Here is a 13,422-nt window from a genome sequence, read left to right as displayed (position 1 = left end):
CTTCTTTTCTGCCCAGGGTTACCCCCACCCCTGCCCCCTGGGCTCCTAGGGCCCAGCCTAAACTCTTTAGCTTGATCCTCATGGTGTCCCCAGCTCATCACTCCAGACCCTGAGGATACCCTTACCTAAACAGGCAGGTGCACACTCCATCCTGGGCCTTCAAGCAGCCTCTCCTGCCCTGATCCCCCACCCCCATCCATCCATCCTCCAAACTCTCTTCTTGAAGGACCCCAGACCAACTGCCCCCAGCGACAAGGGCTGAATGGCCTTCCCCTTTGCCTCTGTCCTCTCCATGGCTCTCCATTCAAACAGAAGTCCCCTTGACTGTGATTGCTTCTCCAGACACTGACAGACGTAAAGAACACATATAGCCTTGACTTTGAAATAAAGGTTGGCCCAAGTGATGTCATGGGCCTCTGGCCTGAGAGAAGCCAACCTCAAAACTCCCTGGGTGGGGGCTAATCCCTCAAACCTGTCCTGGCCTGTCCCTCTTACCGTTGACATGGTTGATGTTGCCTTGGATTTCTGCTTGAGTTAGGTAGCAGTCATAGATGTCCTGGCTTTCTCCATCATTCTGCAAAAACTATATTGAGAGGGGAACCTGGGAAAACCAGTTCAATCTTTCTTACTCCTCCCTCCCTGTATAACTATTTGGTCTTCTGGGGGTCTTCTCAAAGCCAAAGATCAGTCTGGGTAGAAGGAATCTGGGGAAATTGTGTGACCTAACCCCTCCACCGCCGCCCGGTACTGACACAGTTGAGCTGAACTAACATTGGGAATCTCCAGTCCAGTATCATCCAGTTCTACAATCCAACCTCTCAGCCCTGCCCCAGAACCTTTTCCTCCATCGTCTCTTCTGAATTCTCATCATTCTCCTCAGTTCCTCTCCTATTTCTCTATAGTAACTGACAAGTTAGTTTCTCCAGGCAACTTTACTCAGAGACAAGACAGATAGGAATCCTGGTTTCACTAGAGACTTTCCAGGCCACCCAGCTTTTCGGCCCTTGCCATCCAAGTCTCCTTACGCGGTTCCTGGCGTTGGCAGCCTTTTCCATCTTGGCCTGCGCCAGCAGTTCCTGGTAGATGGCTGCCAGAGGCTCTCGAAGATTCTCCAGCAGAGCACTAGGATTCTGCAAGGCCACTAGGGTGTCCTTGACCACCCCTCGCTCCACCGCCTCATTGATGGCAAGAACAGCCGCATGGACTAGGAGGCAACATGAAAACAAGGTCAGGAGGCCAGAGCAAACCCCAGTCCAACTACAGTATAATCAGCTGCAGACCACTCTGACGTTACCCTTTATCCACAGGGCCAGGCAAGCCAGGTAGCCTAATGGCCTTGCCTATGATGAGAGGTAACCAAAGTTTATATGGGGGCGTAAGGTTCAGAGTCCTCCCATACCCACTGAGTGACGCCAACAGGTGAGCCTGATCTCTACCTGCAGCCTCATCCACTGAGAGTTCATTGGCCAGGATGCCCCCGATCTTGCTGAAGGCAGGCAGCTGGAGGTCATACTTAGCCAGTTCAGAGGCCATGTTGCTGAGTTCCTCAGCTGCAATGAGAGCACAGGTGCCCTTCATCAGGTCCCTAACCCCCAAGACCCCACCCAGACTGTGGAGGTTGGGGGAGGAGCTGGGCTTACCTGTGAATTTCACCTTCCCATATAGATCATGTATCTGAGGAGCCAATCCCAGCCGGAAGAGGAAGAGACTGGGAAAGAATGGAAGGAATTGGGGCCTATTCATTTTGACAGGCTGCCTAGAATAGGTTTGCAGGAGATACTATGGGAATTTAGAGATGAAGACCATTCAGTGCCTGCCCACAACTCACCCCCCATTTACAGGGAGATAGGCAAAGTAAGTCAGCCCAAGGCAATGCTGGAGCAGATAAGTAAGATGCTATAGGAGGTCTGTGGGGGTTGGGGAGGCTTTACAGAGAAGGACACACTGCAGTAGCAGGTCATTGGATGGAGACAGAGGATTGAAAGGGCATAGCAGGCAGAGACCCGCTGAGCTAAGGCATGGTCACCTGAAAGGATGCGGGAAATGAAGTCAGGAGGAGATGACATGGTGGACACAGGAACAGGTCAATCACTTTCTATGATTTAGCCAACTGGTTGCTGATGGCTGGCTGTAAGTAGGACTAAATAGCCTTCTCTTTTCACACTGACTGTGATAGCATGTGACCCTCCTGATCATCCTAATCGGACTTCTCTGCACCCCTGTCACAAGCTGAAGACTCTTCGCTGTCTGCCTTTTCCCTTCACCCACAGAGGTCACACGTAAAGGTGCACTCCAGCACACACATAAATCTAAACAAAACTAGGTAGAGTGAAAACATCACTCTGAGAAGCACTCCCTGGGGTCTACCCTCCGTCCTTCCTATGTCAGTGTTTGTTGCAGCTGACTTTGGCTGCATCCACCCAAGGAACCCAGATGACAAGTCTTGGTCTCTCACCTGAGTGCATGGATGCAGTAGACCACCCGCGGCATGTTCTTCTTGTCATAAATGTCCGTGGTCTCTGGGAAGAAGGTCTGGAGGGAAAACCACCCAATTAATGCCACTGGAGACTTCTAAGCAGCACCAGATATGGAAAGAGGGGCTGAGGAATGCGTCTTCCTATCTGACCTGGGGTGTGTGTTCCTTTGTTGCCTGGGGCTTCTGGGTCAATCTCCCCAGCTCTTTATAGCCAGCACTCATCCCCATACTCAGTGTAAAAGAGAGGCACTAGGACATACTCCAGCTGAGGCCCAGCCACAGACACACAGCCAAACCAACCATTAACCAAATGTCAGACAAGGAATTTCCCTGGTGGTCCAGTGGTTAAGACTCAGCCTTCTAATGCAGGGGTGGTGGGTTCGATCCCTGGTCAGGGAACTGAGATCTCACATGCTGCAAGGAGGGGCCAAAAATTAAAAATAAATCTTAAAAAAAAAATAAAATAAAATAAAACACATCAGACCAGACTATCAAGTCTACAGGATGCAGGCCACATGCTCCAGGAGAAATAGGTACCTCTATTCATCCTACAGACACAGCCAGGCTCTATCCCTCACCTTGGACTCTCACCAGAAAGGTGGCATACTGGGAGCTGGCCATAACCCCAAAAAGGGCCCAAAGAGACACACATTGCCGAGGACCACACAGGATCAGGATGTGCCATCACTGTGTCCAAGCCAGAGGTCTCTAACCAGCGGGGTCCCCTCTAAGAGCTAAGTCACCCCTGGCATGATTTCCCATGCCACCTGATGACAGTAATGAAGTTTAACCTCAATACATCTCGGTTACCTTAGATACATAAGAAAGGACCAAATCTAGGGACTTAAAAGCATTCTGGCCTCACCAAGGATACATGTTTCTATTGTTTCTGCCTCTCACTAAAGCTTCTTTCTTAACTGCCATTTCCTTGTCTTATAGTTCTCTCCTATAGTGCAGAAAAACACAGCATAGTCTTACCATGCCTTAATTTACAATCTACAAAAAGAGATCAAACAGATCATGTGATCTTCCTAACGACCTTATACGGTAGATAGGGAGGGATCATCATCCCCACTTTACAAGTAAGAAACAGAGTCAGAGTGAGAGGATCCGGAGCATGTGTCCAGCTGGGGTCCTGGCCTAGGCTTCCAAGTCGATCACCTAGATGTGGTGTGTCCTTGCTTCACACTATGAAATTCTGGTGGAAAGATGGCCAGTCAACCTAAGGTCCTGCATTATACAGGGGCCTCACTGACTAATGGGGACAATGCAGCCTGGGCCAGGGAGCCTTCACCTCCCTTCACTTGACATACCAACAGGGAAATAGAGGCAGAGACCATGTAACAAGGTTCAAAGACACATGGAGATGAACACTGAAGGGTCCCAGGGAGATAAAGCATGTGTGTGGTGGGGGTGCTGGTAAAGAGCAAAGATGAGTGTTACCGAAGGCAGACCGATGTGGGCTATTGCAGACAGCCAAAAGTTGATGTTGTCCGTGTGACGGAAATGCAAGCCAGTTGCCTGAAAGGGAAGGAAAGAGAAGAGAATCTATTTCCACAGTTCCTGGGGTTGGCTATGGGTAGAGTCCAGACCAGAACTTGAAGATTCAAGGGGTGAGGGCAGAGGACCCTGCCCTATGGATTTCCCATGCCCCCAGGATGGAGACACACAGATAGAAACCACCAGGTGTGGATGACCCAGTTGGGCATTTGGGAAGGATGGCACAGGGATGGGATTAGCAAGCTATACGGCTTCTGAGAAAAGGGGAGTCCAGAGCTGGGACGGGAAGGAGAGGCAGGCTGGGCTGGCTAGAACACAGGGAAGGGGGGGCGTGCCCTGGAAGTACCTTCAAGGTGGTAAAGCCCACAGCCTCTTAGTGTAGACTGTAGGTAGAAAAGTCTGCTTGGAGGTTTTCATATCAGGGCCTCTCAAAACCCACCTAGCAAATGCCCTTTGCTGTTAAGGAAAATACACACCTCCTGGCTGGGAGATACCCATTGAAACCTGCTATTCTGGTGCAAAGATTAATAGCATCCTTTTCATCCTCAATAGTAGCCAGGTCTGGACAATAAATTATATGGTCATCCCACTCTCACAGCTTTGGGAAGAGGGAGTTTGAGAGGAAGAATGTAGAAGGTAGAGACCTCTGCTCCCCACCTGGTACCGCAGCTGCTCTGCATCATAGATCTTCTTCAAGGGAACCACAGAGGGTGCAAAACAGTGGCCCAGCTTGGCCAGCAGCACTCCGTTCCGGAGGCTCTCCTCCAGCTCCACCGGGGAAGGCAGCTCCTCCTTCAGGCAGGCCTCCATCCAGCTGAGAGCATGAGAGCAGCCTGTGAGCCCCTCGGGCAGGCCACAGCACTTCATCCAATCCCAGGACCTTCCTCTCTCCCTCTCTCCCTTTAAGCAGCCTCTCACCCTCTCCTGACTCCTGCTCCTGCCCTGCCCCCAACACCCACCTCTGCCCACTGCCTGGCTGTTTCCACAGTCTTCCAAGCAGCCTCAAACACCTGGATTGGCCAATCCTCAGCCCCCACCTGCCCCATACATCTTCCCTGACAGATACTGAAGCTGCCCATCTTCAGTGAGGCTTAAACAGTCTCTTACCTGTTACATGATATAACCCCTCACTCAGTCTGGTTATGCATTTGAGTGCTGAACCAAATTGTACCTGCTCACTTCTCTTATTCTGCATGTTCTCAGAACCCAGGCACACAAAGGTCATGTCTACACAGCCCAAAACCCAGTTTTGATGATGAAGAGGAGCCCCCAGGATTGAAGCAAGGGGAGCAGCACAAACAGACAAAAAGGAGTTAGGAGACCTGCTTTCCACACCATCTCCCAAATTCACCTGAGCCTCCAGATGCATAATCTGCAAAATGAAGATACCACCTGTACTACCCACCTCAGTGGGCAGCTGCCATGATTAAATGAGTTAATGAATGTGAAAACACCTTGAATGTAAATATCAAGTATTATTATGACTGATGACTGTATAAGGGAGAGAATAAGGGCTCCCATCTCAGAAGCCCAATATGTGGGCTCCTCCTCCACATTTTGGGACCTATAGGAAAGTATCTGTTTTCAAAGATAGAGCAAGTCACACCTCATTTTGTGCTTTCTCTGCCACAGACACCTGATTTCCTATCTACCCCATCCTACCTACTTTTTGGGAGAACATTAAAATTACACTATTGATTGAAAGGAAAAGATTAAGCATTTATCCTTCCTTTAGAGCCAATATCCATTCACAGGAAATATGGGGTAGAGTGGAACAAGTTGAGTGAGGCAGGAAGTGAATAGACAAAGACAGAATGCAGGATGTTCTACAGGACGAAGGACTTGGTTTCTTCAATAAGTCAGCGACATAAGGAACTGAAAAGAGGAGGTGAGCTATTCTAGATGAAAGAAGACTTAATAGTACATAAAAACCAAATGTAATATATGAATTCTTTCAGATCCTTAACTGGATAAGTCAACTGTAAAAAATATGTGATTTTTTAGACAATCAAGAAAATTTGAAAATGGCCTGAGTGTTGATCTTTCAAGGATTAATGGATAACTGAGGTGGATATTATAATGGCCTTGTGGTTATGCAGGCAAATGTCCATATACAGAGATATATATTAAAGTATATAGGGGAATAAAAGGATGTGATGTTGTCTTTGTTCACAGATGGCACACTCGTCTTTGCAGAAAATCTGAAAGCATGACACCAAAAAACTCCTGAAGATAATAAGTGATTATAGCAAGGTTGTAGGACACCAGGTTAATATATAAAATTCCATTGCTTTCCTAAATACCGGCAATAAGCAAGTGGAATTCGAAATTAAAAACACAATACTATTTATATTAGCACCCCCCTCCAAATGAAATTAGGTATAAATGTACATGAGGAAATCTACAAAACTGATGATGAAATCAAAGAACTAAATAAATGGAGAAATATTCCATATTCATGGATAGGAAGATGCAATATTGTCAAGATATTAGTTCCTCCCAACTTGAGGTATAAGTCAGTTCAATCCTAATCAAAATCCCAGCAAGTTATTTTGTGGTTGTCCATACAACAGTTCTAAAGTTCACAAGGAGGTGCGCCCAGCTAGCTCAGTTGGTAGAGCATGAGACTCTTAAAGTTTACATGGAGAGACAAAATACCCAAACTCGCCAACATGATATTGAAGAAGAACAAATTGGAATACTGACACTACCTGACTGAGCCAGTAATCAGACAGTATGGTCCTGGTGACTGAACAGACACACAGATCAGTGGAACCAAACAGAACCCACGTAAATATAGCCAACTGATCTTTGACAAAGGAGCGAAGGTAACACAATGGAGCAAAGACATTCTTTTCCACAAATGGTGCTGGAATAACTAGATATCCACATGCAGAAAATGAATCTAGACACAGACCTTACACCCTTCACAAAAATCAACTCAAAATGGAGCATCAACTTCAAAGTAAAATGCAAAACTGTATTAAAATCCCTAGAAGTCAACATAGGAGGAAACCTAGGTGACCTTGGGTATGCAATTACTTTTTAGATACAACACCAAAGGCACAATCCTTGAAAGAAATAATTAATAACCTAGATTTCATTAAAATTAAAACCTTCTACTCTACAAAAGGCAATGTCAAGAAAATAATATGACAGATTGGGATAAAAAATTTACAAAAGAAAACATTTATAAAAGACACATCTGAGGAAATTTCCTGGTGGTCCAGTGATTAAGACTTGGTCCTTTCACTGCCAGGGCCCAGGTTCGATCCCTGGTCAGGAAATTAAGATCCCATAGCCAAAAATGAATAAATTAAATTAAATAATTATTTTCAAAAAAGACATATCTGATAAAAGATTGTTACCCAAGATATACAAAAACTCTTAAAACTCAATAGTAAGAAAACAAACAACCTGACTGAAAAATGGGATAAAGATCTTAGCAGACACCTCACCAAGAAAGATGTACAGGTTTGGCTCTCCCTTGAGCCGGCCTGCTGTTCTAACAGCATCTCCCACTCTAATAAACTTTATTCTCCTCTCATAAGAAAAAAGAAAAGAAAGATGCACAAAGAAGATAAACATATGGCAAATAAGAATCTGAAGAGATGCTTCACGTCATATGTCATCAGGGAAATGCAAATTAAAACAATGATGAGATACGAATATACACCTATTAGAATGGTCATAGTCTGGAACACTGACAATATCAATGCTGCTGAGGCGATGGAACAACAGGAACTCTCATTCATTGATGGGAAGCCATTCGGTGGTTAATGTACTCTTACCATGTGATCCAGACATTGTGCTGTTTGGTATTTAACCAAAGGAGTTGAAAACTTACATCTGCAAAACATACTGCCAAAACTTGGAAGCAACCAAGATGACCTTCAATAGGTGAATGGATTAATAAACTGTGGTACACCTAGATAATGGAATGTTATTCAGCACTAGTAAGGAATGAGCTATGAGACCATGAAAAGACATGGAGGAAACTTAGATGTATATTACTAAGTAAAAAGAAATCAATCTGAAAAGGCTACATATTGCATTATTCCAGGTAAGAAAAATTCTGGAAAAGGCAAAACTATGGAGACAGTAAAAAGATGAGTCAGTGCCAGGAATTGGGGGTGGGGTGGGAGAGAGGGGGTGAGTATGTGAAACAGAGACTTTCAGGGCAGTGAAACTATGATACTATAATCATGGAAGGATACATGTCATTATATATTTGTTGAAACTCATAGAACACCTATAATTCAAAGAGTGAACTCTAAGGCAAACTATGGACTTTGAGAGATTTTGTGTCACAGTAGGTTTGTCAGTTGTAACAAACTCTTGTGGGGGATGTTGATGGTAGGGAGGCTAAGTATGTTTCTAGGAAGGGGATATATGAAAAATCTCTGCATCTTTATCTTAATTTTGCCGTGAACCTAAATAGGCTCTATAAAGTCTTTAAAAAAATAAAAGATGCTATTTCAACTCTCCCTTTCCCACAGAATGGACTCTTGTCTTTTTCCATTTTCTTTGGGGGCAGATGCCTGGGGTGAGGAAAAGGAGGCCAGAAAGAGGCAGCCCCTCTGCTCACCGCTTGGCTTCCTCCAACCGGCACAGGTACTGATAGGCGATGTTCTGCCGCCTCTGCTCATCCATTTCGTCCGCTGTGAGACGTTCATCTGAGCAGTCAGAGAAGGGAGTATTAGACAGAGGGCCGTAGCCAGGTTCTTCTTAGTAGATTTTCTTAGGCAACTCTGCTCAGAGACTGGAGGCAGCTCCCACATGCCTGTCCCCCTGTTCCCAGGACACTGGCTCCAATCGGCTCCCATTCAGTGAAGATATCCTAGTCAGCACCCTGACAGAGGGAGGATCCTTCCCTTTCCAGCCATCTTCCTCTCCAGCCATCTACCAGACCTCCTCCTTCCCCCAACTTCATAGCCCTTCCCTCAGTACCTCCCTTCAGGGATGTCCAGATCCCTCCGTGGCTGAGAACTTAGCTCCTCATTTTATCCCTAATTAGGCTCTGAGTTCTCCAAGAACTGGACTTCTGTCATCCTCCTCATGTACTCTCCCAGAGACTAGGTTAACAGAACCAACTAAGATGCATCATTCAGCAACCATTCATTCATTCAATACCTCCTGTCTGTCGCACTAGACTAGTGGACCCCTACTCTCAAGAAGTTGTTGTTGAGTTGCTCAGTCCTGTCTGACTCTTTTTGACCCCACGGACTGTAGCCCGCCAGCTCCTCTGTTCATGGGATTTTCCAGGCAAGAACACTGGAGTGGGGAGCCATTCTCTTCTCCAGGGGATTCCTGGGATCCCACCCAGGGATTGAACTCAGGTCTCCTGCTTTGCAAATGGATTCTTTACCATCTTAGCCACCAGGGAAATCCAAGCAGAAAGGAAGGAAAGGCAACTCAACAGAGAGTACCATGTGAAAAAAAAGTCACTCAATTTGGAATTAAATGGAATGACAGAGAATTTTAAAAGATCACAAAGGTGTATTTACTCTCCCTTTTGGTATAGGTCACCTGAGGAAGAAAATAATCTCCAAGCTAACTAAAATGCAGACAATAATTTGACTCCCAAACTCAAGAACAGGAAATCCCTTAAATGAGGCAGCATTCATATTCTGCCTTAGCCACAGCCTCCTTTTATCCTTCCCCCAACTCTTTTCTCCCATCCATCAGGTTCCTTAGGGAAAACAATACAAAATCAGACAAAATGAGAGAAAGCTACATATACACACCAAGAAAATAAAGTCAGAGAACTTGAAAAGAGATTTTAGCAAATCTGTCTTTGACTCAGCACTTTATGTCATTCCGACTCTTTATCTCTCTTCTTTCTATTGCTTATCCTGTGATATGACTTGGGGGAGGGGCAGGGCTTCTTTGAATTGGTAGTTAAGCAAGTTAAAACACACACACCCTCCTCCATGTTCAGATTTGAAAGCACTGGCCAACAGCAGGAAATCCACCAGTTCCTCTGAGGGGGTGTACAAGGAACAGTTGGTTGCTAAGCATGGAAAATAAACCAGTAAGTGAATGACACCACTTCAGAGTTATGAACTGAGGACTGTGAGAGGTGGGCGGGACTTTGTACATACACAGAGTCTTAAAAAAAAAAAAAATCAGTTTTCCTGTTCTTTTCAGGTCTGAAACTAGCTTTCCTTCAACTGATCGGTAGACATGGACCTCGCTTTTTGAATCCAAATGGAGAAGAAGGGAAAGGAGTAGAAGATTTTGCTTTCACTCAGGTCAGATGAAAACCTTTCTGCACTTCCATTTTTCTGACCCCACTCTAAAGCAGTGTTTTTGAAAATGTGGTACATGGACTACCCGCATCACAATTAGGTGGGGTTAATGGAAGAAGCCCAGTGGTGCCTGTTATAAATGCAGATTATGGACACAAGTTGAGACCTACTGTTGCTGACGCTCTGGGATAGAACAGACACCATAAAGTTTAAGAGGCATTGTCTCAAAGAAGCACCAAAAAATCAAGTCTTGTTAGGCGTCCCGTCCCCTGGCAGGGCTTGGCAAGTATGAACTGCTGAATTTTTAAGGAGCCAACCAGACCACCTACATTCTCCCAGCCCCGGAGCCCCAGAATTTGGGAATAAGGGAGAAAACTCTTTGTAAGCTTTGAAACGCGACACAGAAGTCAGAGCATTTCGCAGCTCACAGCTTTACTCCTGCCCGCCAGAGTCCGAACTGGGTGCTCCCTCTCCACTGAACACAGTCCGGCTGCCCCTTGTCCAGCGGGTACCAGCCAGCCCCAGCCCCAACCTCTCCCAGGACCGCCGTGTCCCCGACCAGTGGCACCACAACCGGATCCTACTCGGCCCCTTCTAGCACTCACAGATCGCCCGGCCCGGGCCCGCTCCTCTCCGCTCCATGTTCCTCCTCCTAGCAGGTTTGAATCTCCCGCCGCCCAGCCACCGCCCCTCACCGTTGCCCCAGGCGGACAGGATACTTCCGGTCTATGCCGCAGGGGCCTCTGGGATTTGTAGTACCAGGTTTCGGAGGTGTGACACCCGGTAAGAAGGATACCGCTCAAGGCTGGGAGGACGGTTCCCCTTCTTGCGGTACTTTGGGTCGCTATTTCTCCAGGGCTCCTTCGCTGCTAAATCGTCTTATTTCAAGTAGCCTCTGCTCCTGCCCCTGCTATTTTCATTTCCCCCTAATATTCCCATTAACCCCACTCCCGTTCCTATAGTGTTCTTTGGTCTCGCTAACTTGAGGGCCTATTTTGTGCTATGCGCTGAACAAGGTGGTGCTGATGCAGAGATGCGTGCGTGCTAAGTCGCTTTAGTCGTGTCCAACTCTTTGCGACCCAATGGACTGTAGCCCGCCAGGCTCCTCGTCCATGGGATTCTCCAGGCAAAAATACTAGAGTGATTGTCATGCCCTCCTCCCGGGAATCTTCCCAACCCAGGGATCTAACCTGCATCTTTTATGTCTCCTGCATTGTCAGACGGGTTCTTTACCACTAGCACCACCAGGGAAGCCCAATGTAGAGATAAACAAACACAGTTAATGCCCTAAAGAAACTTGCTTTAAGTGATAAACACATAATCAAGTAACTCAGAGGTCAGTGATACACAGAGGGAGCAGATAATTGCTGTTGTTAAGAGCAGTGAAATAATAATGCTTTGTGAAATAAGTCAAACAGAAAAAGGCAAATACTATATGATATCACTTATATGTGGAATGTAAAAAAAATAATACAATGAATGTATATACAAAACAGAAACAGACTGACAGACATGGAAAACAGACTGTTGGTTACCAAAGAGGAGAGGGACAAATTAAGTGTATGAGAGAAACAGATACAAATACTATACATAAAACAGAAAAGCAACAAGGATTTACTGTATAGCACAGGAAGTTATACCCAATATCTTATAATAGCCTATAATAGGATACATCCCCTGGAGGAGGGCATGGCAACCCACTCCAGTATTCTTGCCTAGAGAATCCCCATGGATAGTGGAGCCTGGCAGGCTACAGTCCAAGGGTTCTCAAAGAGTCGGACATGACTGAACTGCTAAGCACAGCACATGGTAGGTTATAATCTGCAAAAATACTGAATCACTATGCTGAAACTAACATAGGATTATAAATCAATGATACTTCAATTAAAAAAATTCAGAGGACTGGGTGAAGTAAGTGTTTGAGGAAGAGTATGTGAAGTAAGAAAGGAGCAAAGAGCAGAGTGTTGGGGAACACTGGTATTTTAGAGGTGGACAGGGACTTCCCTGGTGGCCCAGTGGCTAAGACTCCATGCTCTCAAGGTAGGGGCCCGGGTGTTCCATCCCTGGTCAAGGAACTAGATCCCACATGCTGCAACTAAAGAGTCTGCATGTTGCAACTAAAGGTCCCACATGCCACAACAAAGATCGAAGATCCTGCATGCCACAACTGAGACCTGGTGCAGCCAAATAAATTAAAATTTAAAAAAAAAAGAAGAAGAAGGGGACAGAAGGCAAGCAACGGAGATGGAGAAGGAGTTGTTAGCACAGGAGAAAGAGCCAGGACACAGTGGCTCATGGAGCCATGTAAGCAGAGACTTGTAAGGATATGTCAGATACAGCAGGGAATCAAACAAGAAAAATGATCCAGAAATGATCACTAGATTATTAAGAGGTCATTGGAAACTTAGTGAGATTAGTTTCAGTCCCTGCCCCCTTCCCAAATCATTTTTTTCCCTTAAGAGAGGCTGCTCAGTGAGCAACAGACTGAGCAGCATATTTGACTCTGGTTATGGTGTGGTAGCATCCTGAAGGCCCAGCCCATGGGCAGAAGCGGCAGGCAGCCAGGAGAGCCCGCCTCGGGCATGGGCACTATCTGTGGCACACAGCACTGGCCTTGCACACGGCAGGCACTCAACCAAGTCTGCCTGGCAAATGCAAGTGAGCCCAACTACTTCCTTATAATTGTGTTTCTGGCCATGGCCTCTCTACTTAAAAGAGGCCTTTCTCCTAGATAAATGAGGACATTTGCTTTCTGATGCAGGCCACCCTTGGTGAGTTAGGGCAGTAGGTGCCTGTTTTCCTGGGTCCTGCTGTTCTCTCATTAAGCAGAACCTGGAGGTTGCAGATCAGTGGAGCTGGGAAAAGGAGTCCGGGGGCAGAGAGGCTCTTCTGATCTCCAGGCCTTTCCTGACCATCAACTTTTCACCCTCTTCCCAAATGTAAAACTACCACACAGAAGTACAGTGTATGAGTGTGTTCGTGTGTGTGTGAAAGGGTTCACTGCTGGGACAACCCACACCTCATTAAAACTTGCAATCACGGTTATCATGGTTAGTGGAAGGGACCTTAGGCTAGTTAGCCCAGAATCAGAAAACCTGGGCTCTAATCTCAGCCTCATGACTGCTTTGTGACCTCAGGCAAGTCACACCTGCTCTTCAGAGGTCCCTTCCTCTGTGAAATGAGGGAATGTGATAG

The 13,422-nt window shown here is 46.2% G+C and overlaps 1 protein-coding gene and 1 non-coding gene across 6 annotated transcripts in view; one reads left to right on the top strand and one right to left on the bottom strand.

Annotated features, from left to right (window-relative positions):
- The window catches only part of IQGAP3 (IQ motif containing GTPase activating protein 3), a 39,482-nt gene extending 28,557 nt beyond the window's left edge, over nucleotides 1-10,925 (bottom strand). For 3 of the 5 annotated variants that reach the window (XM_061120541.1, XM_061120539.1, XM_061120544.1), the window contains exons 1-9: nucleotides 10,833-10,925; nucleotides 8,565-8,652; nucleotides 4,634-4,790; nucleotides 3,920-3,997; nucleotides 2,456-2,532; nucleotides 1,641-1,708; nucleotides 1,437-1,550; nucleotides 1,026-1,204; nucleotides 496-583 (exon numbers count right to left, since the gene is read on the bottom strand). In XM_061120541.1, the coding sequence (XP_060976524.1) occupies nucleotides 496-583; nucleotides 1,026-1,204; nucleotides 1,437-1,550; nucleotides 1,641-1,708; nucleotides 2,456-2,532; nucleotides 3,920-3,997; nucleotides 4,634-4,790; nucleotides 8,565-8,652; nucleotides 10,833-10,869 (886 nt within the window). In that variant the 5' untranslated portion in view covers nucleotides 10,870-10,925. The remainder of the gene's footprint in view (nucleotides 1-495; nucleotides 584-1,025; nucleotides 1,205-1,436; nucleotides 1,551-1,640; nucleotides 1,709-2,455; nucleotides 2,533-3,919; nucleotides 3,998-4,633; nucleotides 4,791-8,564; nucleotides 8,653-10,832) is intronic. The other 2 variants (XM_061120542.1, XM_061120540.1) reach the window with 1 other exon arrangement.
- TRNAE-UUC (transfer RNA glutamic acid (anticodon UUC)) lies at nucleotides 7,192-7,263 on the top strand. Its single transcript has one exon. It is a non-coding gene; the product is annotated as a tRNA-Glu (tRNA).
- Nucleotides 10,926-13,422: the final 2,497 nt, after the last annotated feature.

The sequence above is a fragment of the Dama dama genome, chromosome 20 (assembly GCF_033118175.1).
Source record: "Dama dama isolate Ldn47 chromosome 20, ASM3311817v1, whole genome shotgun sequence".
NCBI lineage: Eukaryota > Metazoa > Chordata > Mammalia > Artiodactyla > Cervidae > Dama > Dama dama.
This window is presented reverse-complemented; position numbering and strand designations above follow the sequence as displayed.